We start from the raw sequence: 25,521 nt of genomic DNA on the forward strand, positions 1-25,521 counted from the left end.
CTTCTGGGACAACTGTACTTAGCTGCAGCTAATAAACCTGATCTTCTACGCTCAACAGAATTTCCTGTGTCTCTGTTCAACAAAGCAGGTGAACTCAGGAGATTAAGGCGTGCCCTGCACCGCCAGGCCCATAAGGCCCTGGTTCTTCACTAGCTTTAACAAATCCTTTTGACAATAAATAAGGAAGGTCTACTGCCAATGTCACAACTTTTCTTAAGTAGATCAGACCTACTACATCAGACATAAATTTTCCCAGTACACCAATTAGGCCTATAGGTTGTCACCATAACTAACTTCTAGTTTACCACAGTTTTTAAACATAAGCTTTTTACTAAGGAAACTATCAGGCACAAAATCATGAAGTGAAAAAGGTATACAAAACTAAAGTTGACTAAGAAAAATACTACCTTTCCTAAAAGGACCTAATAGGGATTCTCACAGACCAAATCTTCTATTTCCACGGTTTTTCACAGATTGCAACCAACACCAAAACCATTGCCTACTACAGTAATATGGGAGATTCACTCTACCAAAATCCTTCAATGCAGACATAATGAGCAATAACAATCCACCCTTAAATGGATTAATTTTACCACATTCTTTTCACAATAAATACATCTGGTTGACTGCTTTTATAGTAGCATTTCAAAATAAACAGATCAGGGCACGGATTATAGACTAGGAGCAGTGTCCTTGTCTGCACCACTGCAAACTTTTACATAGGTTTGGCAAGCGCAAATAGGGATGGTGCACCATATTACAAATAAAGTGCTGCCCTCAGTGTATCCAAAAACGTGCACTGACCAAGGGGCAACATATTCAGTGAAATACAGAGTGACTGACAGAAACAGTGAATCCGTCTTTCTATGTGCAGGCAGCACCGACCTGCACTTTAAAAAGGTGCAGAGATCCCCCTGGAGTTGGGTGCAGTGAGTGACTGCACCTGCCTGCAGGGCGCTGTCTAGGTGGCCCATGGAATCCCCTTTCACCCCTCCAAAGGGCTGCCCCCTGGGTGTGCACTGACCGTGTGTCCCCTTTGTGTGGCACACTGTCAATGTGCGTCATAAGGGTGTGTTTGCATCTGCGCCTGCATCCGTGATTTTCTCAAACACTCCGTCCATCATCCCCTTTGGTATCGCTTTGTTCGCCCTAAGTTGGCAGGGTATGCCCAGACGTGGGTCCCTTGCTCACTTTGCCACTTGATTCAAGATAGCCTGGCAGATGAGGGTTATGAACCCGAAACCAGTCCCAGGATGGTTGTTTCCGGTCCAGGGAAGACATGGCGTGGCAGTTCGGCTGGACTGTTCCCATGAGGCACAGGGTCAGACTGATTTGCATATGGCCATGTCTGAACTGGGGTGGTGGAGTGAGCTAAAGTATGATGATGGATTAAACCCAGATCAGTTGACTGGGAGTGAGTGTTTGATTTGCTCAAACACTCCGTCCATCATCCCCTTTGGTATCTGCATCCGTAATAAGGCGTAGGTGCAGAGGTAAAGTTATTCCCTCATTTCAATAGAGCCATAGCCCCATGCAAATGAGGGCGGACCCTCTGAAGATAGTGCTGGTGCTACATGTGCTCCAGCACTATCAGTATTACAGAAGAGACAGCACAAGCGTCAGAGGCCCTTGCTGTAATACCATAGGCCCTGGGGCGCAAAAAGTAAGCACAGAAGCCTGTTGTCCCCCACTTCATTTGAGCACTGTCCATAATACGACCCCACATCTTTAGCCATTAACATTGTCTTGCCACCAAAACCAACTCAGTTCTGCTGTATACAGTACATACTTTGCCACAAGTCAAAAAACTACAATACAAGCAGTTTTTTCAGTGGAAGGTTCTCAGAGCCGAGTCTTGGGGGCAGGCCATAGTCACCCAGCACTTCAGCAGAGAGGGGGAGTGATGGGCACTGCTGTCAGTGCACATGACGGCTTGGCCGGCTGTCTCAGGACGGCCAAACCGGCATGCACACTGAAGTCTCTACAACCCGAGCTGCATTGCCAGGTGGAGAGACCAGCAGGCGCAGACTCCCAGTCCCTGATGGAGTGGAAAACCAGCCGGCTCAGGCCAATCCCAGCGCTTCTCTCACCAGCATGAGAAAAGCACTGGGATTGGCCATAGGGGAGTCTGAGAGCCTCAGCACAGCAGTTAGTAGAAAGCAGAAGAGCAGGGAGCTGTAGTCAGGTAAGTTCTTTATTTGTTCCCCGCGCTGCCTCACCACTTCCACCATATACAAGCCGCTACTGGTTTAATGTAGCAAATTTATTGGAAAATAGATGTTGCATTTGCCATCAGGAATAACCCACCCTCCATCAGACATGTCCCGGCTTACTGCAACTGTGTACCTGAGTTTCCTGTGCAGCCCAGCAGAATGCATCCTCTTCCTCAGTATATTCTCTCTAGAACCCCTTTTTTCCTCCCACCTTCAGAGCAGAGTGCTGATCCTGGTGTCTGCCTCTACTAGGAAGTGCCAACAGGGCAAGGAAACAGCCACCAAATTATTAGTAAGCATTCAAACTGACTCACTGCATATGCCCCACTACAGGGCATGACCCACCCCGCAGCCCGCCACATGGATGGTGATGCTGCAAAGTAGCCCATGGCTCAAGCAGGACTGAAGGACAGGCAGACTGGGGATACTTTTGTGTTTCAGCAGACTTAATCAGGACTGATGGCCACATGATCATTATGAAGAGTCCCATTCACAAAAAATAAATGCTAGTGGAGACACAGAGGCACGCAATAGCACCAATAAAGGCTTGGGAAAAACTGAACCCTACGTACCCTGACTAACCACATATAACTTCTGGGAACCTGAGGAAATTCATAGAAAACTTTTGGGAAAGATCACCCAAGCCAGTGATTCCTCTGAGCCTCCTCAGAAACTGAGAGCCAGACTCGCACATTGGGTATAAACAGCTGCTTCAGCTGAATAGAGAGTGAGGAGCTCTGCGAGAGGCAGTGAGGTTAGGGGGAGAGTTAATTTCTACCCAATTTTTTTAACTGCATTTCCTTAAAATGTCTCAGGGAAAACACTTTTTTACAATCACCAAAACATAAAAAATAGAAGGAATCATTGATACGCTGCAGCGAGGTTACAGGATGGCATGTGATATGAAACAAACAATACTAGCTGCAACAGAAGAAACCCACACTTCTACTTCTGATGTGAAAACACCACAAATTTAAACACAGGAATTGTCCCTACAGTGCACACACCAATTATGGGCCTCATTTAGAATTGGGCAGAGAAGAATACCCTGCCCACCAAACTGACAGCTTCTACAAAGAGGGGGGGGGTCTACATTTTTTCACCAGCAGAGCTCCCTGGTGGCTCCACCAGAAGAAAGTCATGGGCGGCTCCTCCGTTAAGGCAGAGGAGACGGTCCAAAATGCAACAATTTGTGCAAGTGCCAGGGTTCTTGATTGGGATGTGTTCACTGTGCTTATAAAAACCAAAACATTTTTGTTCAAGGCAGGTCTTGTTGTTTATATAGAGGAGCGTCGCCCACTGCATTGCAGCAGTAAAAAAAGGAAAAAATAAAATGATAATAATGTAATGTTATTTTGTTTTGTCCTCCTGCTGTAGCAGCTTTGCATGAGGGGGCGGAAGGGGCCACAGAGCAGGGGAGGAGTGATAGAACCCTCCTGAGTGCGCAATGGCTGTTTGGTCGGCCCTCTCAGGCTGCTCAAAACAGTCATGCTCACTTTCCCTGTTCTCCATGCAGGCTGCATTACAGCCTGCATGGAGAGCATGTCCAGGCCATCAGTCCCTGGCTGAGCGCAGAACCATGGCGCTCATACCAATCACAACGCTGCATTGCAGCGCTGTAATTGGTCAGGGGAGCCTGGCTGTTTTGTGGAGTCCGAGACAGAAGGGAGTGGTAGGTAAGTGTATTTTTTTGTTTATTTATATATGTGTCCTGCGCCCCTCCCCAATACCCCCCTCGCCCACCCCGCCACCCGCGAGCTGTGCCAGCCGACACTACAGAAAGTTTTCATCGATGGTCCGCTGAACTTGGAGCCATCGATGTAAGTACCTCAGACTGCCTACCCTATTTAGAGTGGACGCTCTGATGTATTATTTTTTTTCAACAGGAAAAGCGTGACTGTCCCGAACAGAAACAAATTGGCCCCCCACACCTAGGAGAAATCTCTCAGAGTGTCAGGTTTATTAGTATTTTTTTTAAATCAAACTCCTGCTTTGGGAGTTCGTTTTTGAAAAACAAAAACGTTTGCTGAGCATCCCCATTAACTATGGTGGCCACTCAGCAACCTTTTACTGCCTTCAGAGCAGCCAGTGTCAACGTCTCTTTTCAAAGACAAAGAGATTACTGCACCCGCCAAAGTACACAGAGATTTCTAAATATGGCGGGCGGTATTCAGCCAGGATAGCAGTTTAAGACCCCCGCCTTCTCCTTCTCCTACGACAGATGGCAGGCTGCCAGCCATACCTCAAAAATAAGGCCCTATATTCTGACACATCAGCAGTCCAAGACAGAGCATGTGACAGAATAATTAGAAAGCTGCATTAAAGGTGCATGTGTGCTTACATATATAATCATTGAAAAACTCATCAAAAACATGTGAAAATTAAAGTGCAAAACCACTCAAATTAGGGAATGTTTATTTACATTGTGATAGTTATGCAACCTTACGTTCATAACATATGACTTCACAAATTACTTCAGAAATCACATAAAGTATGGCTTTGAACATGCAATCCGTGATCACATTCTCTATGAATTGATTTTATAAACAGTTTCATTTTTAACTGACATTTGAAAGGTCGAATTTAAATCAAGTGTCCCAGGGGTGGTCTGCTAAGTGCCCCATATTAAAAGACCCAGGTCAGCCCTTGACTCCATCTGATCGGTAACCAGTGCTGAGGGAAAGAAACCCTCTTCCCTTGTTGAAATCCTACTTCTCAGCAGCCTCTCAAGAATCAGGGTTTCTTCTTATTAAGGGATCGAGTATCCCTTCTGGGAAAGATAATACTCAGAAGGCTAACAATACCACATGTACCATATTACACTTTTGGCCTGTTCGTCTTCTGAATAGGGAATGGGAAAAACTACATTATATTATTTTGAGGGCCATAATCAACTCCACCAATGGATTTTATTTTATTGTAATTATTTATGCGGTTTCATATATCACATACTAGATCCTCTTGCATGAGAGCACTTTAGACAAGAAATGGGAATTGCAGTAGAAAATTAGGGAAGGTAAAAACATTTTTTTACATTGCAACATCCTTTTAGACAATATAAAGCAGGAGACAAGTCATGAGGAGGTTTATAAGAAAAAAGAAAAATATTTTTTCTAATGTGTAATGTCTAGGCTCAGAATTGCATTGATTAAAGTACAATCATTGAACATAACTCTGGAGCAGAAATAGTTGCAGGTACTTTTTAAAACATTTAACGATGGGTTTGTGTATTTTGTGATCCGCAAGCAGCAGTGTACGATTGATCTAAGCAACCTATGACCAGGGCCACTGGAATTATGTGATTGTTCGGCCAGTACGATTTTCACCTAATTATAGATTTGCCACATTTGCCACATAATCCATCATCTACTGCATAGTCTGCAGATTTTAACAAAAAAAACTATTTTGTTTCTAGCTCAAAAAGTTCGAAAGTTACTAAAAATGCAGCGCAACATGTTGCCGCAAAATGGAAGGTCAGTTGCAAAGGTTGACTGGTCACCTTTCTGTTGCTTATTGCTATATTTGGCTGTTAAACTGGTACTAATGAGGTGCACCCAATGCCCAGACAGTGTAAAAAGTGCGAACTAATAAAGTAATACTATCAGAAAATGTGCAGCATAATGTGTCTTTTCTTGCCGCATATCTTATTCAATCCTGCCACATAATTTGGGCATAACACAATTATGCTCCCCTGCCGCATAATTCCAGTGGCTCGGTATATGACAGACAATGTCAAACAGTCCTTATTCAGTATTAAGGTCTTTCTGTTTTGAAGAAAAGACGTTACATGAATGTACAGCAAGGCTAGGCCCATGGAAATTATGAAAAGAGACTTCATCTAAAGTACCCTGATCTTGCATCGGCAATAACGTCAAAACACCCTCTGCCATGGCAACTACTGGTTGCTGTCTACTCTGGTTTGATCCGCCATCTTGTTTGTGAAAGAGAGAAAAACAATTCCATTTCCTTATGAAGCATGATGTGATGGGGCAACAAGCATCGACCTAACGCATCTCCACTCTAGGGGAGCCGTTCCCTTTCCCTAACACAAGGGCCACTCGCTGTCCCCGAAGCAAATTCTTACCATCGAAGCTGCCGTGCTCTGCTGCGAACTGGAGTAAGCGCTGGTACGTGTCCAGTGAGGGTCGGAATACAAATACTCCACTATTAAAGCAGTCTGGCCAGCCAGAATCAGGGGCAGCTGACAGCTCTTCCCGGTCAAAGAGTTCATCGACATTACATAAAACCTGAGAACGGAAAAAAAGAATAACTAAGTCAATAGTGTGTTACATTGAGCTTCACAGCACGTTTCTGCTATTTCTAAGCTACTGGGTGTGGGACCACAATATAGTAGCCAGAATATCGCCTGACGTAAAGATGGTGTCCAATTTACATTGGAGGTAATAATAGAAAATCCACTGTTGATGGAAGAATATTTTTGTAAACAACGTTTCAGATGCGATACGTGTGTGGACCAGGGGTCTCCACCACTTTCTGTGGTAAGAGGGACCCCATCCGACAAGATTATCGGAGTAGCCACCGAATGCTAGATCATCCACACTGTTCGCAACAGAACATTATGCAGGATTGCGTGCAGTAATGTAAAAAAAAAAAAAAAAGCTTTATCGATTTGGAATGCCTGTACATGTTTCATGTACAATGGCCTCTGCTGCAATTTTCCTGGCACCAAACAAATAATATGAGTAATAGGCCTCACTGCTTCATGATTTATCACTGAAACTTCAGCTTTAAATACGTTTTAGAAATGTTAAAATTTTTCTCCAAAACATCAGCATTTGAGTTCAGAAAATACACACATTTTCTCTCAAATACACATTGCAATTAAGGTATTAATATATGAATTCTACAAGCTTAAAGCTTTTAATTCATTGGGCTGGGAAACACACAGGAGAGCTACTTACAGGTAGCTGGAAAGTTACTAGTAGCTAACAAGCTTCTCGTTGGTGAAAACTGGTGTGGACCGTAACCTGACATTCATCTAAGCATCCTTCTATGATGAAAAAATCGGGACTCACAGATCACAGAAAAACTCAGCAACAGTGTTTAACTCACTGAGCCGCCTTTGCTGGTTTATGTGAGGCTTCAGTTAATAAAGATATATATTAAAAAAATGTAACTGCTGAACGTGCAATATTTTACTGAAAAAGTTAACTGACTGTCATGCAATCGGAACATCTGACATGCAGGTATGTCACGAAGTTACTAGAGGAATATTCAACGAGCATTTGCAATGCAATGGGTCTCACATTTGCGAGAGTTTAAGCTATTGGCATTGTAAATTACAATGCCTTTTATTTATCTGTGTTGATAATTAACACATAAATAAAAGGCATTGTCATTTACAATGCCAATAACTCAAACTCTTGTAAATGCGAGACCTATTTCACTTCAAAGAAGCGGCCGCCATTGTCCCAGGCTGTTTGAAAAGTGAAAGCGTTGCAGAAAAGCATGTTGTGCCTGCAGTAGGAGAAACCTGTTAAAGAAAATAGTACTTTAGAGACTAAATAAGACATACCGTTTAATAGAAGTAAAAGGGCCAGTCCCCGTGGGAGGTTACAAATGAAGACATGGCGGTACTTAGGCGGGACTAACAAGCCTATTAACGAATCAGAAACAAGCATTTACAAAGGACAATGACACAAGCAATGAAAAATATGGGCGGAGAGAGGGCGAGGCTTCAAGTCCATGCTCCAATAGATCATGCCTCGCAGAGCAGCTCATGCGCTGCCCAGGCTCGACTAAATAAAAACACGTTCAAACTGAAAAAAATCTGCACAAGTGCAGTCAGTTTCAAAAGGATGGCAATCAATGTCAAATGTTGATATTTTGGTAAAGACTTATTTCTTCTTTTAATGGACTATACATGTCAGCAGACTAGATTCATCAAACGTGTGTGATTACAAAATAATTTGTAAAGGTAGGCAAAGTGGCAGAGGATTTCGCCAAACTAGCAGAAATCAGCTGCATGTATCTACATTGTTTGGGTGTAAATGAAGGGCTTTTATTCAAATTGAACAAATTCTTGATCACACAAAGCCAAAGGGTGCAAATAACATTCAAACAGATCACTGAATGGACTCAATATGGAAGTTAACATGCAACTCCTAAGATTACCTCAAACCATCCCATTCACATATAAATACCAGAGCAAGGCTGGCTTTGGTAAGGAGAAGTAATGGATTACCTCATAGAAGTGTCAATTTTAAAAATTGTAGCTGTAGTAAGTTAGGGAAAGCTACAAACACCCAAAGGTGTCTCAGTCACAGGCAAACATTCTTATAATGATGCTTTGCATCTCTTTCCACTAGACAGGACACCTGCACTGTGGTCATAAACCCTAGTGGTAAGTGCCAATCTACAAATCTGAGTCATTTTGGGAGGGAAGGTGTAATTTTAAGATTGGCAGGTGGCTCTCCAGCCCACCAGGTTGCCAGAGACCTTGCACTAAACCCATCAGGTGGTGGACCAATCACCATATTGCGAGATATGGGGCTTCATCACCGGCCTCTCCATTTAGTGATCGCTGCAATGGATTCACCGTAGTCAGACGAGAATGTTGGGTGCGCACTTGGGGCCTTATTTATGTTTTTTTTTCCATAGGGCAGCGCAGCAGGCTTTGCTGCTGCACTGCCCTATGGCAAAAGAAAAGGGCAGGAAGGCACCATATCTATTAGATACAACACATTCCTGTCCTTTTTCCCCTGCGCTGGGGCACAACGGGCTGCAGTACGCCAAGGCAGCCATCTTGGCACCATGGTAATTCTCATATTCAGTTCCGTGCGCTACAGCAGGAACGTTACAATGAAGAGACAAGAGGCTAGGAATCTGAGGTTTAAAAGTAAGGGAGTGATTTGCTATAGTTCTGCACGGGCGCCTAAGTGGTTCAAAGCAATGCAAGAAATGTACAAATTTACTCACCATTGCAAAAGCCGTAGGGGCCGTTGCAAAACTGCACAGCGATAAGTGGGGATGAGCGCCCAAACAACCCTTACTAAATCTAGACTCACTCACACAATGACACTTGATTGTATTTGTATTAAGTGTAAGTCCACTGACAAGGGCAGGTTATAGGCGTTCAGGATTGGAACATCTGAAAAAGGGGGTGAACACCCATAAACCTGCAAGTCTGTGAGTATTTACAAGAGTTCTGTGTGTTGTTTCCCACCCTGAAAGCAGATTCAGATTTACTCTTGTAAACAGCAGGATTAAATCTACTCTCTGGGCGAGAAAGGAGTATGAACACTTCCCAAATTTGGGGGGGGATTAAAGGCAATTCGTTTTTCCACAGGGAACATACTTTTCGAGTGGAGAAGCTAGAAAAAAAGTACAAGTGCATTATATTTGTAAATGTGAAAAGAGAGACAGACTACATTTGCAGAACCATAAATACTTTTCCCCGTGAACGCTCCTAGGAATCTGCAATTATCGCAGTTTTTCAGGACTACTGCTTAAATTCTTTGTAAATTGCACCAAAGTTGCAAATTTGCTCCAAATGTACGCATAATAACACAGTAGTAAATGTCCAGCTTTTTAAACAGCCCATCTGTGACTCTCTCAAGAATTCCAGTAGTCCCTAAAATCTGCAACAGTCACAAAGACTTCCATCTTCTTTCTTTAACTGCTAATTCAAATTCTCAGCGCCTTCTGTTATCCTTCGATGCCCATGCAGATGCATTCAACATTCCTTCGATGTTTGTAACTTCTTGTTGTCACAATATTATTCTGGTGAGCAGAACTATTTTGTTTATGGTCACGTGGCCAACCAGGATCATATGTATTCGGGAATAGTTCTTTATAGAGTTTTGTACATAATACATCCCCAGGATATGAAGAGGAAATGTGCACTGACAAATCTTGGTCTAGGACAGTCTCCCCGCCTGACCGGCTGAGCAGCAATTATAAGCAGATAGCAACAGAAAACCTCTAAATGTAATAAAGAAAGTAAGAGGCAATTTAAACTATTACCCAGTTAAAAAAAAAAATGAACAACCCTTACATAGGACCCACCTCTAGAGATACCATACATTTCCCATTCTAAGCAGCCCAAGTGACTGACCAAATGCAAAGTAACAGTTACTGCATTGCTATCAGTGGGAAGGTCTGTTGTTGCTGGTTGGGTCCTCCAAAAAGAAGGCTTCTCAGCAACTCACCCATCTAGCAGAAGTGCACACCAAACTCCCAGAGCGATTTTCCTGATAAGACGTATGACCCAAGATCACATGGAATAGTTACAACAGCACTTCTTTCAAGATAGCTAAAGAGTGTGCCTAAGATGGACGGTCATCTGATTTCATTACCAATTGTACTTGGATTGTATCCTTCAGGTTAAGAGCGGTAACCGTCCCAGCCCACCTCTGAAGGATTGTGAATGCCTCATTTTCAGCCGCCACCCATTTATATCAATCTGCTTCCTTGGTAGAACGCCTAGGGGCCTGCATAGCCCAGCAGCTCATTGCGATCAGTCTCTTCGCAGGAATAAGGTAAGATCGGTTAGTCAGCAATCTTTTCTGGATCGTACCATGAAGACCAATAGGTAGGTTTCTAGTTAGATTACATTTGCCTATCAATAAGCTTTTATGGTCTGTCACTCCTTTCCAAAACTCCTCTAGTCTGGGGAATGTCCACAACATGTAGAAATTTACGGCCTCATCTGGTGGCATATGGTGCCATAGTCAGGTATCACTGGATATATCACATGTGGCTGGTTAGGGGTGAGGTAAGTATGGTGTAGGTAGTTAGGCTGCTGAATCTTAAACATGTGTCGTGAGATCTTGCACATATGGCTCAAGTCTTTGACTCATTCCACAACTGTGAGGGATCTACGTGAATCTGATTGTCACTTTTCCCACAGGAGTTCCATGATTGGCAGTGTTGCTGTTTTAATGGCCCCTATAGCTGTGCCACTATCCTTCTTCCCCTGACTATCTTCAGCAGACAGTGAAGCATCAGTGAAGATATGAATTAAGAATGAATTGAATGAGAACTGCCAAATCTGTGCCATGCTGCTGTCCTAGCTAAAACAATGGAAGCACAGTAAGAGTCCTTTCACCACATTGCCTCTTTTTTCACTCTGAAATGTCATTCACTACTAATAATTCCTTATTAGTGGACGTTGTCTGGGAGGAAATTCAGAAAAGTCGGAAGACTGTCGCCTTATGTTAACTAGAAAGAGCAAAGGTCTCTCGGATCTAAAAAAAGTATTATGCTCTCACAGAGGGGTGAGGACAGAAGGGTGACATGACGTACGCTGATTCGCTAATGCGCTGTCACGACAGAAACCGACCCAGTGCTATGTCTCTCATCTCACATGTGCAGGGTGCCAGTCAGGCTATGAACTGAGCCATAACCCTACTAGGACTTGCCCAAATGGTGCTGGTTTGCCTTTGAAAGACATCAGGAGCTTGGCGATGTGAACCCTGCTTAAAATTGTGGCTCCTCTTGGCCTAGCAGGGGTAAGTGGAATCCGATAATTAAAAAAATTGTGTCATTTTTACTTAGGTTGAAAGCCTTGATTTCTCTTTCAATATCTTCTTTTTTCATGCGTGTATTTGTTCAGCAGTAGGCAATATCCTACTAAATAAAAACTGCACAGCTACTTCTCATGTCACCAATTGCAATTCTTGCCCTTTTGGCTTTCTTTTACTCATCAGTGCAATATTTTTTTGATTACCTACTCTTTTTTTGGTGTACACACTCTGAGCATCCTTCTGCCCATGTGACCAGGTTGGTATGATGTGTAGCTGCCTTTATGTTTAGCCCTTATTACGATCAAAAATTGCACCTCTATCTCTCACACACCCTCACCCTTTACACAGCCAGAAGGAGCATCGCATAAATCGGTAGCCACACCACTGTAGTCATCACGCTTCCGACACTGTCTCAAAACAAAAAGATCCTTCCAAATACACACTCACATGGTTTATTTATCCTGCTATCAGTCGAGGGTAAGCACTTCAACACCCCACAGAGGGGTAGTAAGAGCTATGTACAGGGCCGGACTGGGACCCAAAACCGGCACTGGCAAAGTGCTTGGCCAGCCCCCCAGGGGTTTGGGTGTGCGGCCGAGCTGTTTACCAGGGCCGGTTTCTGCCAATTTCGTTACAGCGGCCGATATTGTAGCTATGCTGCAAAAACAGCCCTGTAACAAAATCGACCCCCAGGGGCCCAAAACTGGCCCCCAACCCTGGCGGCCCACTGGGGAAATGCCCGGTGGTCGCTATGACCAGTCCGGCCCTGGCTATATAAATGTTATAAGGTGCAATACTGTTCAATACAATGATTCGGATGAGTTGGGGTTCACCCTGCTCACAACCCCCTGCTTGTCATGCAGCACTGGATAACGCACTGGGTAACACTGCATGCTACTCAGGACAGAGTGTTTCTCCTTCCAGTTGGGAAAGTCATATAATTTACTATTTGTGTCCAGGTGATGAATCAGCGTCACTCCTGCCTCATTCCATACTGCTTCCTCAACTTCTACCGAACAATGCAAAATCTAGGGCGCCACCACAGGAGGGCAAAAGGTGCATACAGAGGCATGAAGGTTGGCCTTTTGATGGATTCCTCTAATTCCTCTCATTTTACTCTACACAGGAGAAACTGAGCCATGCCACCATGTCCCAGGACATTCCACAAGTAAATTATTTCAGGTGGTTCAGTCTATGAGCCACTTAGCTGCCCATTACACCTGGGATGCCAGATAATATGCTTTGAGGCCCAGGGGACCAAGACCTCCCTCCCTCATGTGAGAGCTGCAGCTTTGCAGCAATATTCTGCACCGCCACCTACCCCATATCAGGTCACGTAACATAGCGTTATGGCCTTCAAAAACAGGTGGAGCAATAGATACTGATTAGTGAAATAATAAAGTACTATAAATAACAGGACCATTTTATACAATGCTACCATCTCCATTATCAATAGCAGCCGTTTCATCTAGAACATTGATGCTCGTAATATAATCCTGTGGCCAAAACAAATGGTTTGTGGTGTGACCAAGGGCCCCATTGATACCAGCAGGGTGGAGCCAGGGTGTGCAAGGTGGACGCAGAGGTACGGACAGTGAGTTGTGAAGTTATGTTGAGGGTTTCATTACATACTGCCCTCTAAATTAGGCCCATAGTCTCTAGAAGAGAGATAGATTGACTATACTGTGTCACTATCCCTCTACTGCACCCTGGGGTAAGCCTATTCTGTGTGCTATCACTAACTTTGGAGAGTCAAGTGTACAAAGGAAGTAACTTGTTTATTGAAATGAAATATAGTCTTAGGCCTCAATCTCCTTTTGCCTTTAGTCTCTTAACAGTAAATATTAGGAGTGCTTAAAAACAGGCTCTGTTAAGGTAGAGTGCTATATAAAATCCTTTACAAAGCCACCTCCCCCCCAAACAAGGTGTGCAATTCACTGAGGTGGACAGACACAAACACCCAACCTCTACCACTAGATGGGACAGTGGGAAAGGTTTATACATGGAACCATGAGACTTGACGTTTACTCCTGGCTTTATCTCTTTGCCAAAATATTTTGCTATTAAACTCTTTATTTAAACTCGAGACATGTTCCACAGCGCAGTGGCATTCCTTTGGTGAGACTAGTCCCGGAGTCTCATCATAGGAACCACTCACACCTAAGCAGTTGTGTAATGAGCCGGATGGGATCTATGGAACCAGAAGGCATGTTTTTATTAATCTCAGCCTCCTTTGTGACAAATTATACGCTCTTGACTAATCCATTTCTGAACACAATTTTCTGCTCCTTTTTCAATCAAACTAAACGTTAATGGAAACACCATCAAGACGGTTGGTTCCCTTCAAGATGAAAAATGTTTGTTGGATAGCCGCCGTCAGTTTTGACCAAACTTTTTTTTTTTTAAATTGTTTTTCAAAAACAAACAAAGTAGAAGTTTATTATTGAAAAACAAAAAACTAATGACTTCCCCCACGCCACTCAGAGTTTTCTCTCTCGGGCGTGGGGAGATCATTTTATTTCTGTTCCTCACCACCATGTTTTTCTTGGCAGTGACCGACAGGCAAAAAAACCCCATCAGACCACCACTCTAAATAGAGTGGGCGGTGTGATGGTTTTACTCAAATAGCACTTGCTCCATTGGGTCTTCGGGGGTAGCTTCCCTTTGACAGAGCAAACGCGGGCTCTCTTGACAGAAAGCTAATGGTCCACCTGTCTATAAATGATGCAGACAGAACCTTAACCTGGTGGACAGTGTCATCCATCGCATTTGCAGTTTAATACCCTGCCCACCACCCTCTATCTCAACTGCTAGGTTTCTGTGTGGGTGCTTGTGTTACGCAAATGGGTGTAAAGCAATACATATGGGTGTGGCGATCTACAATCCATAGCAAAGGCCTGCAGCCACTGCTCAAATTATGTTGTGTTGTTCAAGTGGCTGCACAATTCTTTGAATTTGCACCTAAAGATAGTTCAGTGCTCTATAAAAGTTAGTAGTATGAGATAACAACAAAATAAGCCCCTAAGGGCCTCATTATGAGTCCTATGGTAATCCTGATTATTCTGATAATAGAGGGTACCGGAGGCGTAGGGATTACAACGCCTGTTTTAACACTGTGGTTTGACAGAATTTCACCCAGACACCTGCAGGCACAGTATGAAGTTGAACAAAAACAAAAAACAGGCTAAGCAAGCGGAAATTGGTGCTGAAAATACTGAATCGTGCATGCTATTCACAAAAATCCCATTATCCAAGAAGCAAAATGAACAAAAATGAACAATGGGTATGTGATAACCCCCCCCCCCACACACACACACACACACACACACACGCCCTTTATTCCATCGTTTAACCTCATACACATTATAAGCACCGGAACAGTGGAACATCAAATCCACATTTACAATGATAGTGTACTAAAATGAACACCTTTCAGAATGGATTATTTGCATATTTGCATCTACTTACCAGTGTGTCAGCATCCATGAAGACACATTTACTGTACTGAGTTAGAGTCCAGCAGTGAAGCTTGGTGAAAGTTACTCCTAGTTCTGGGCGCTTCATCAGAGCCAGGTTTACTGTGTCAGCACTGTCCAATACGTTCACCTCTACGACTTCATCGTATACACTGCTGAGAACCGTCCTATAAAATGTGAAAAGGCAGCCTGTAAGCAATGGAATGCAAAACACACGGGTTTGGAATAAAGTAAGCATAAGTCATCTGTGAGAGTCTGTACAATGTTTAGGGTATGTCAACATAATCAAGTTTGTCACTTCCTGTCAGAGCTGGGGTCATTGACCTATTGAATGGTAAAATCCAGCCATGTTTTCAGATTGACTAAATAGAAACACGAAATAATCTCCCCCGAAATTCATTTTATGTAAAATGTTCTCATACATATTCATTGTGGTCAATCAGAACAGCTAGCTGGAGTTTTACAATATGGTAAAGCTGTAGCTCTCTCTAGTTGTGGTGAAGAATTATTTCTACAGATGTGAGATTCGCCTATGGTTACTAGTGTACGTGCTCGGTCAGTAAGATTGGGGGGGGGGGGGGGAGGGGGGAGGTTCAGCTGTTCTGATAATGAGGCTGGCATAAAATGTTTAAATACATTATAGGCCAGGCAGGGTGCATGAGAGGTGCCTAAGGGGCAGTGGAATGCGGATTGGTAAGAGTACGAAGAGAGAAAACAATATTTTATGAAATATTCAATATTCTGAGGACTTTCAAAACAGAGAGGGAGACAGTGTGTGTGCATTTTTGTCTGTGTGTATGTAAACAATCCTGGGGAAATGCGACTGATCTCACACGACCCGACTGAGAGCACCTGTACTCAACTATTTATCAGAATATTCATTTATTGGGAGTTTAACACCCCAAAAACCCCCCTGAAGCAACGCTCCTGATTACAAGGCTACCTGCAATTACATTAAGGCGTCCTGGTGATATTATACACGAAGCTGAGGGTGTCTTTAATGTCACCAGAAGCCTAGGATTGCAATATATTGGCTTGGAATTGACTGAACAGACATGACATTCCATGAAAAGGGCAGGTTTTTCTTGCAAACAGGAACATGTTCAGATTTGGCTATTGGCACGTTTAGCTCTCTGGTAGCTAATGCCAACAACACACAAAGTACAGATAGAGGGAAAATGCGCCAGCCCCCTTCCGCCATCACTTGTTTGAAGAGACATTCACGTTTTACCACAGCCTTCCGGTACAGGCAGCGTCATTTCTGACCCTTGTTTTGCTTCTGCATCAGGTGTTTCATTGGCAGAGTACTGTATGAGTCAGCACACTCCTGCCCACGCTCTCAACACTAATGGAATACTGATCCCAGCGCGTTGCACCAACTTGAGATGTGGATGTGGCTTAACGGCTAGAGCAGATGACTGTAGATAGGGAACCAGGTTCGAGTCTGGCGGGAGGATCGAACATCCTCTGATTCTGGGCAAATCGCTTAATCTCCGCGTGCCAAAAAATCAATGTATTCGTCTGCAATGCAGCTGGTACTCGTGTAAAGTGCTCTGATATCTTCGGGTCGAGTTCATGCTATATAAAACTAAAACAAAACTTGTCTGCAGCAACTGCTCACTCTGTACTTGCAGGGTGAGAGAAGACAGGAGCCAGTGCCAGAACTGTGACAATCACTCACCATCCACGTACATGAAATTGACTTTTTACGGCACTACGGAATGACAGGACTTAGTCGCTATTCCTGTCCAGCTTTCAATAGAAAATGGAAAGGGGGGGCTCTTGGCCCCCCCGCCTGCATGGCGGTGCGGCGACCTCCCCCTTTCCTTCCGGACCTCTCGGTGGTGGGGCGTGTCCTCTGGGGCGCGCCCTGCCACCGATTGGTTGCCACCTTGACCCGGATGTCATTAATCGACGTCCGGGTCGGAGGGGAGGGGGGCGGGCCACTGTGGAATAAAGAGGCGGGGAGCGCCCAGGTGACCCCCTTGTTGCCTGGACGCTCCCCCACAACGGACGTGCCCCGGCGTTCGGGGCTTCAATTTTCTTTTATTTTATTTTTCAGGGCCACGGACGTTTCGCCAGCTGGAGGTTCCTGCAGTCATCAGATGCAAGCGGGAGACCTGGTCGGCAATTCTGCTTTCGGCGCCTTCCTTCGTCGGACTACGGACAGGCTGACGCGTGGACCGGGTTAACCATCCAGCCTGACTGATTCCGCTCAGGGGTCGTTGGTAGAGCAAGGTGTGGCGCGCTAGCGCGGCGCCCAAGTGCGAGGCGGACGCACGTTTGGGGTTTTGCTTCGATCGCGAGGTAAGGTGTGGGGGGGGCATTGGACGGCCATACCAGGTGGCGGGTGCAGTATTTGTAAGCGGGAGAACGTGGCACAGCACTCAGAGGGGCAGATTTAGGAGCTGGGGTTCCGTGTTCGAGCCCCAGCCTCGTTTCAACATCCTTGTCGATGCAGCGGGTTGGGGCGGCGGCCGGTGCCGGCAGAACAAATTTTCCCGCGCACTCCCCTCGTGTGCCGGGGATTATCCGGTGGAGGTTTTTTAGACAAGGAAAATCTGCATTTGAGTTGTTTGTTTACCAGGGAGCAGGTGTGGTTTGGTGGCGAACCAGGGTTCGAATCCTGGTCGTGGAGCACAATACAAAGGGAGTGTCCTTCATTAAGCATTGTAGGGGACATTATTTTTGCATTCAGTGATTGGTGATTGCGAAGGTAGGGGAAACGGCCAAGGGCAGTGGAGGTACATATATGGTCTACAATACATTATTGTGGTGTTTGCTATCTGGCATATATGGTTTGGGCGGCAAATTTGGTTTGCACTCCTTTTTCGGTAATGTTTGGTTTTGAATATTGAGGGTTATTATAATTTTAATTTGCTTTTCTACATTCGGTGTTTAACATTATATCGTCTGCTTTCGCCAACTGCTTGATTTCACATTTCCAGGAACTAATACTTTCTTTATTTTAGACATACTAGTACTGCATTCCTGCAATTTCACGTGGTAAGCTCTGAGTGGTGGACAGCGGTTGTGGTCGCAGGTCGAATTCCGGCGGGGAGTGCGCAGGATTGGAATGGTAAGAGGAGAGCGGGGGGCTCGCATTACATTGCTTCTGGTAGCCGCCGGGTGGGTCTACGTTAGAGTTTACTCACCCCTGACAATCCGGATAAGCCGGGGCGTTGCGGTAACGGTTGCATGGTGCTTACAGCCCCCTGTACATCCTCCAGCTGGTGAAGGTAAAAGCGCACTTGCATCTGTGTTGGAATACTAGGAGTGTAGGGCAGTGCTCCTCAGTCATGCCGGGGTCGAAGGGTGGTAAAGGGGGATCCAGGATGGAGGTTATGATGCAGGCCATGATGCGTGAGATGAACAGCATTAATAGGAGGTTGGGGAAAGTGGATGAATTAGAGGCCCGCATGAATGAAAGGTTTGCTGATCCCCCAGGTCCTTCGGGCAGGCCCACGCGGCGGCGAAAGGCACCCTTGCCAAGGGGGGATTTCGCTAGCCCACCAAAGAAGTCCCAGGCCAAGAAGCCCAGGTGCAGTACCCCAGCCCCGGCAACTCCGGTTTCGATCCCACCCGCACCCGCGGTTCCCGTGCCTTTATACCTGTGCCGGTAGTTACGGAGCCCGCTGCACCGGCTCCTGCCATGCCGCCGGCGCTCCCTCCTGTGGGGCCTGCTTCCCCGCCCGTGGTACCGATGCCAGTGCCTGCCACACCAGTGCCACCGGCCATGCCCCCTGGGGCGCCCGTAGTCCCAGCTGATAACCCGGACTCGGTCCCGGCTGAATTGGTATCTCAAATAGCGGCCTTACTGCCTTGGCTACAAAAGGGGGGCGTGTTACCTGCTTCATCAGATCATGCTGCAGAAGCAACACAGTTGGTAGAAAGGATTAAATCGGCAGCGGCGGCTGAAAGAGCTGCGGTTCCCTCATCTTCTTCAATTACAGGTTCCAGCCCCGCCCAACCGAACGCAGATGGTGGTCAACCGGCCCGGGTGCCAGGAAATGGTAAGGAGGTGGCGCTGCCTCTATTGGGTGATGGGTCCATGCCCTCCAGGAGTGAGAATTTGGCACAACATGTGTCCCAGGCAACGAAAGAAATGATCTGGGCGGGAAAATATATTTACATTTTTTCATTGTTACTTGATAACAGGGAAATGGAACATGCAAAGACACTAAAAGAGTGGATGCATCCTAGTGAATGGAGGGCACAGTGTTCTAGATTTAGGGTGGAGGAAACTTTGCTCAACTGGGTTAGGGCATTCGCAGTATTCACGACCATCATGGCTGAACGGCCTCCTAATGTGCAGGCGCCATTGGCTTGCTACCAGAGTAGGATTGTGGGGTGGAGCGAGCAGTACCCGGGGGATGCCTGGAAGGAGTATGATGTCAATTTCAGGAAAGCTAAAGAATTTGATACATCACTGACATGGGACAGGGTTGACTCTGTGTCGTGGCATAGGCAGTTCTCAGGGAGCTCAGCCCCACCCCAGTCCACCAGTGCGGTCAGGGGTACTCCACCAGACCCCAACACTCCTTTCGGTCGGCTCAGGGGAGCGAGGTCCCGGGTAGGAGTAGGGGGGGGGGGTCTGAGAAGAAAGGGGTGTGCTGGGATTTTAATAAGCGCACCTGCACGAGGGCCCCTGGCACCTGTAAATTTAGACATGCATGTTCAGTCTGCGGTCACCTCTCCCACCCAGAGTCATCTTGCAGGTCTAAGCAGGGCAACCACAGTCAGAGGGGGAGGAGGAAGCCAGAGTAGTGCAGATAATGTGGCTATCCCCACCCCTATAGATGTTTTGGCTATGATCCCCTGGTTGAATAGGTACCCGAATCACACAGCGGCCACTCTACTTCAGGAAGGTTTTTCCCAAGGTTTTAGGATCCCGGCAGGGGGGTACACAGGTAGCGCACATTGCAGGAATCCACTGTCAGTACAGCATAACCCCGCAGTGGTGTCTGCTAAGATTAGCAAGGAACTGTCCTTGGGTAGGATAGCTGGCCCTTTCCAGAAGGTGCCGGTCCCCAATTTTGTGTGTTCTCCACTAGGGGTAGTACCCAAAAAAGAGAAAGGGGAGTTCAGGCTGATCCACAACCTGTCGGCGCCTAGAGGAGCGTCATTGAATGATGCGATTGATGAGGGGATTTGTAGTGTAAAGTATGCCTCATTTGACGAGGCAGAGGACTTATTGCGGGCACTGGGGCCGGGGGCGATGATGGCAAAATCAGACATAGAATCTGCTTTCCGTCTCCTCCCAGTCCATCCTCTGGACCACCATCTCTTAGGTTTCACTTTCGATGGCAAGTTCTATATGGATAAATGCATGCCCATGGGCTGTTCCATCTCATGTGCCTACTTTGAGACGTTTAGCTCATTTTTGGAATGGGCCATGAGAGAGGCTACGGGCCACCGGCAGGTTATGCATTATCTGGACGATTTCCTTTTCTTAGGTGCGGCGGGATCTCAGGAGTGCGCTTGGGCGTTGCAGGAATTTTGTGTGCTCATGCGGGCTTTTGGGGTCCCGCTAGCGCCGGGGAAGACGGTTGGACCGTCCACCTGTTTGGAATTTCTGGGTATCGAAATTGACTCAGTGGAAGGATGCTTCAGGTTACCAATGGACAAAGTGTCTAGGTTTAGAGCCGCCCTACGTCAGTGCCTACGCAAAGACAAGGTTACATTGCAACAGCTACAGGAGGTCGTGGGGCAACTGAATTTTGCGCTTCGGGTCATCCCAATGGCACGCCCTTTCTCGCGCTCCATTGCCCAAGCTATGAAAGGGTTACGGGAAAAACATCACCACACAAGGTTGTCATCTGAGGTTCACCAGGACATGCTTATTTGGATGGCATTCCTGGAGGATTTTAATGGCAGAGTTGTGTGGTCAGGTCCTCCCGCCACATCAGCAGAATTGGGCTTATGGACGGACGCTGCGGGGAGTGCGGGCTTTGGTGCCATCCTGGGGACCAAGTGGGTCGCCCAGCGGTGGCCGGCGGAATGGAGAACACGGGGTCTGACCGCCAATATTGGCTTTCTGGAACTCTTCCCGATATGGGTAGCATTGATGGTCTGGCCGGAACACTTACGCAATCAATCCGTGGTGTTCTGGTCGGATAACATGACAGTTGTGGAATGTATAAACCAGCAGGGGGCACGCTGTCCATTAATACTGTGCTTAATAAAGGAGATTGTGTTGCAATGCTTAAAATGGAATGTGGTTTTCAGAGCCAAACATGTCCCTGGCATCCTCAACAATGCAGCTGACTCCCTTTCTCGCTTTAAAATGCAGGTTTTCAGGGAACATCTTCCTGCAGCAGACCCTCTGCCAGCGCAATTCCCGGCAGTACTTTGGCAGATTGGTGCCCCAGATTACAGGACCTCGTGGTTGCTAGCTTAGCCCCCAGGACCAGGGCAGCTTACGAAGGGGCGTTTTTGTCTTACCGGGCCTTTTTGGGGCAGGAATGGGAGGTTAGGTGGGCTCAGGAGGACAGCTTTGCAGCTTACCTAGAATCGATGCACAGGGAAGGGCGCTCAGTGGCGGCTGCGAGCAGACATAGGGCGGCGGTCTCCTTCTTCGCACAGGGTAAGGGCATGCGAGATCCCACTAGCACCTTTCTGGTACGCAATGCCTTGAGGGGTTGGCGCCATTTACAGGGTTACCGGGGTGATAAGAGAAGGCCCATTGGACTGGCACGACTGACAGCCTTATTGGGGGCGCTGCACGGTGTATGTAGCTCGCAGTGGGAGGTACTTTTGTTCAAAGCTGCATTTTCCCTGGCCTTCTATGGGGCTTTGAGGGTGGGGGAGTTAGTGGCTAGGGCGAAAGCGGATAGGTTGGGCGGACTACAGTGGGCCGGTGTGAAGATCAGGGAGGACGTTATGCGGATAACAATTCAGAGATCGAAAACTGATCAGGATTCTCGGGGTCACACCATAGTGCTCCACCGGGCTCGGGCCAACCCTTGCTGCCCGGTTTCTCACGTGGAGGCCTTCTCCAGGCAGCGGGAGGGCACGGCGGGGGGTGCACTGTTGTGTCACGCCGATGGGACACCATTGACTAGGTACCAGTTTAGACGAGTCTTGGAGCTAACGGTAAGACTGGCAGGTTTTGATCCAAAGGAATTCGGCACCCACTCATTTAGGATTGGGGCAGCTACTGAGGCAGTGGCAAGGGGTCTCTCAGTTGAGAATGTTAAGAGACTGGGGAGATGGTCGTCCGAACGTTACAAATGTTATGTACGAATTGACATGTTGTGACAAGACGGTGCTCACGCTTGGTATGTTTTTGGTTTTTTGCAGTTTCTCAAACCTGTCACGCAGGGGAGGAACTCGCCACCGGGCGCCGACGACCGACACCAGCACAGCACGGTGGACACAGGAAATTGGTGACTTGGATTGTGGGCCACTCTTATGTTAGGCGTGCGGAACATGTTTTTCTTTCAGGAGACCGTAGGACGAAGGCGGCGCAAAAGGGGTTTGATATCTCATTCTTCGGGAGAGGGGGTTTATGCCTCAGCCAGTTTCGGAATTTTTTCCAGGGACTCTTAGCGCAGCAGCTGCCCCCCCCGTCAGTGGTGATACTTCACCTGGGGGAGAATGATTTGGCCAAATTGGGGAGGCGCGTGCTTATTGAGGAGATCATTTCCACTGCGGGGTGGGTGGCCAGGACTTGCCCGGGTTCCACAGTAGTTTGGTCTCAACTTATCCCTCGGTGGCAGTGGCGAGGGGGGGTCTCGGTCAGGGCGTTGAATCACTCGGTACGGAGGATCAACACACAGTTGGACAAATTATTTCGGGCCCCCCAGTTGCAGACAATTCCACATGGGTGTATCTGGGGCGAGCATTTTTACCTGAGGGACGGGGTGCACTTGACTGAGGCAGCGAACGTCTTGTGGTCTAATAATGTCTGGGCCTGGTTGGAGGGATTTGCACAGTAAGCGCGCTCCTGGCTTAGGTCTAGGTAAAGGGGGAGGCCAGATCGTCGGTTAACAATGCTGGCCTGTGGCGGTAAGGTCATGACCGGTGAGCAACTATTTGAAGGTCTGAGGGGGCGGGCATCATCCTAGGGAGGTGCCCGCCCAGGGGGAGGGGCCATTGGCCCCTCCTAGAACTTCAGGGGCAAGGTAACTGGTGCTTCAAAGGGGCGCGGGTTGGGGAGTCACGCTTTCCTTAGGCTGGTAGCCACCCCGCGCGCGCATACTCATGACGTCACCGGATGGCGCAGAGTAAGGGCCCTCCTTTAGTGGGTAAATGAAGTTCACGGCGTGGACCGGGTAATTACCGGGCCCGGCTGCGCATGCGCCCATCTGTAGGGGAGGCGCAGCTAGTAGGACCTGACACCGGTTAGCGACCTTGCCATATGGCCCAGAAATGTTAGTATACAAAAATGCAGAGGAGGATGTTAGACTCGGTTAGGAAACAATCTGTATTAGAGTCTTTGTTAAGGATAGTCACTCACACCTGTTGACAATAATGTATCTAATGTCCTGCTGATTTTTGTATAACTGTTTATTATGCAATTATAAAATTTATTGTTTTATAACTTAATAAATACGTCCGGGGGGTCTTGCGACCTCCCGCCTTCCAAAGATACCACGTCTATGTTCCTGTGTCCGGGGGTGGTGAGGTCATAGGGGGAGGGCGGTAGCCAGTCACTGACCATGTGGAAAGGGGGGGCTCTGGGCCCCCCCGCCTGCATGGCGGTGCGGCGACCTCCCCCTTTCCTTCCGGACCTCTCGGTGGTGGGGCGTGTCCTCTGGGGCGCGCCCTGCCACCGATTGGTTGCCACCTTGACCCGGATGTCGTTAATCGACGTCCGGGTCGGAGGGGAGGGGGCGGGCCACTGTGGAATAAAGAGGCGGGGAGCGCCCAGGTGACCCCCTTGTTGCCTGGATGCTCCCCCACAACGGACGTGCCCCGGCGTTCGGGGCTTCAATTTTCCCCACCCACCATCCCTGGAGTACGTGGTTGATGCGTTACTAGTCCGAGTAGTGGGCATTTGGCGCGGTAAACTGTTCTGAAATGTTATTTTTTGATGAGGTTTTCTTTTAGGACTTGCTCTCCCATTGTAGTGATCAATATTGTATCTTGAAGGTATGTTCCTGATTATGCTTTCTCGTAGGCCTTTTTCTCCCAATGTAGTGAATGGTACTGTATTATGTGTAACCGGTGCAGTTGTGTTTAGGCCCTTTTTTCCCTTGTAGCTTTACGGTGTTATACATGATGTGTGATGTTAGTCAGTGTAGTTGTCCTTTAGAATTTTTTCCCATAGGTCGTCGTATTTATTAGGTATGGGGCATGCGGTAAGGTCATGACCGGTGAGCAACTATTTGAAGGTCTGAGGGGGCGGGCATCATCCTAGGGAGGTGCCCGCCCAGGGGGAGGGGCCATTGGCCCCTCCTAGAACTTCAGGGGCAAGGTAACTGGTGCTTCAAAGGGGTGCGGGTTGGGGAGTCACGCTTTCCTTAGGCTGGTAGCCACCCCGCGCGCGCATACTCATGACGTCACCGGATGGCGCAGAGTAAGGGCCCTCCTTTAGTGGGTAAATGAAGTTCACGGCGTGGACCGGGTAATTACCGGGCCCGGCTGCGCATGCGCACATCTGTAGGGGAGGTGCAGCTAGTAGGACCTGACACCGGTTAGCGACCTTGCCATATGGCCCAGAAATGTTAGTATACAAAAATGCAGAGGAGGATGTTAGACTCGGTTAGGAAACAATCTGTATTAGAGTCTTTGTTAAGGATAGTCACTCACACCTGTTGACAATAATGTATCTAATGTCCTGCTGATTTTTGTATAACTGTTTATTATGCAATTATAAAATTTATTGTTTTATAACTTAATAAATACGTCCGGGGGGTCTTGCGACCTCCCGCCTTCCAAAGATACCACGTCTATGTTCCTGTGTCCGGGGGTGGTGAGGTCATAGGGGGAGGGCGGTAGCCAGTCACTGACCATGTGGAAAGGGGGGGCTCTGGGCCCCCCCGCCTGCATGGCGGTGCGGCGACCTCCCCCTTTCCTTCCGGACCTCTCGGTGGTGGGGCGTGTCCTCTGGGGCGCGCCCTGCCACCGATTGGTTGCCACCTTGACCCGGATGTCGTTAATCGACGTCCGGGTCGGAGGGGAGGGGGCGGGCCACTGTGGAATAAAGAGGCGGGGAGCGCCCAGGTGACCCCCTTGTTGCCTGGATGCTCCCCCACAACGGACGTGCCCCGGCGTTCGGGGCTTCAATTTTCCCCACCCACCATCCCTGGAGTACGCGGTTGATGCGTTACTAGTCCGAGTAGTGGGCATTTGGCGCGGTAAACTGTTCTGAAATGTTATTTTTTGATGAGGTTTTCT

At 47.3% G+C, this 25,521-nt stretch overlaps 1 protein-coding gene across 4 annotated transcripts in view; it reads right to left on the reverse strand.

Annotated features, from left to right (window-relative positions):
* GYG2 (glycogenin 2) overlaps positions 1–25,521 on the reverse strand; it is a 349,183-nt gene that overhangs the window by 219,651 nt on the left and 104,011 nt on the right. For all 4 annotated transcript variants that reach the window (XM_085622236.1, XM_085622235.1, XM_085622234.1 and 1 more), the window contains exons 4-5: positions 15,170–15,344; positions 6,298–6,460 (exon numbers count right to left, since the gene is read on the reverse strand). In XM_085622236.1, coding sequence (XP_085478362.1) covers positions 6,298–6,460; positions 15,170–15,344 — 338 coding nt within the window. The remainder of the gene's footprint in view (positions 1–6,297; positions 6,461–15,169; positions 15,345–25,521) is intronic.

This window comes from Triturus cristatus, chromosome 8, assembly GCF_964204655.1.
Source record: "Triturus cristatus chromosome 8, aTriCri1.1, whole genome shotgun sequence".
Taxonomy (NCBI): Eukaryota; Metazoa; Chordata; class Amphibia; order Caudata; family Salamandridae; genus Triturus; species Triturus cristatus.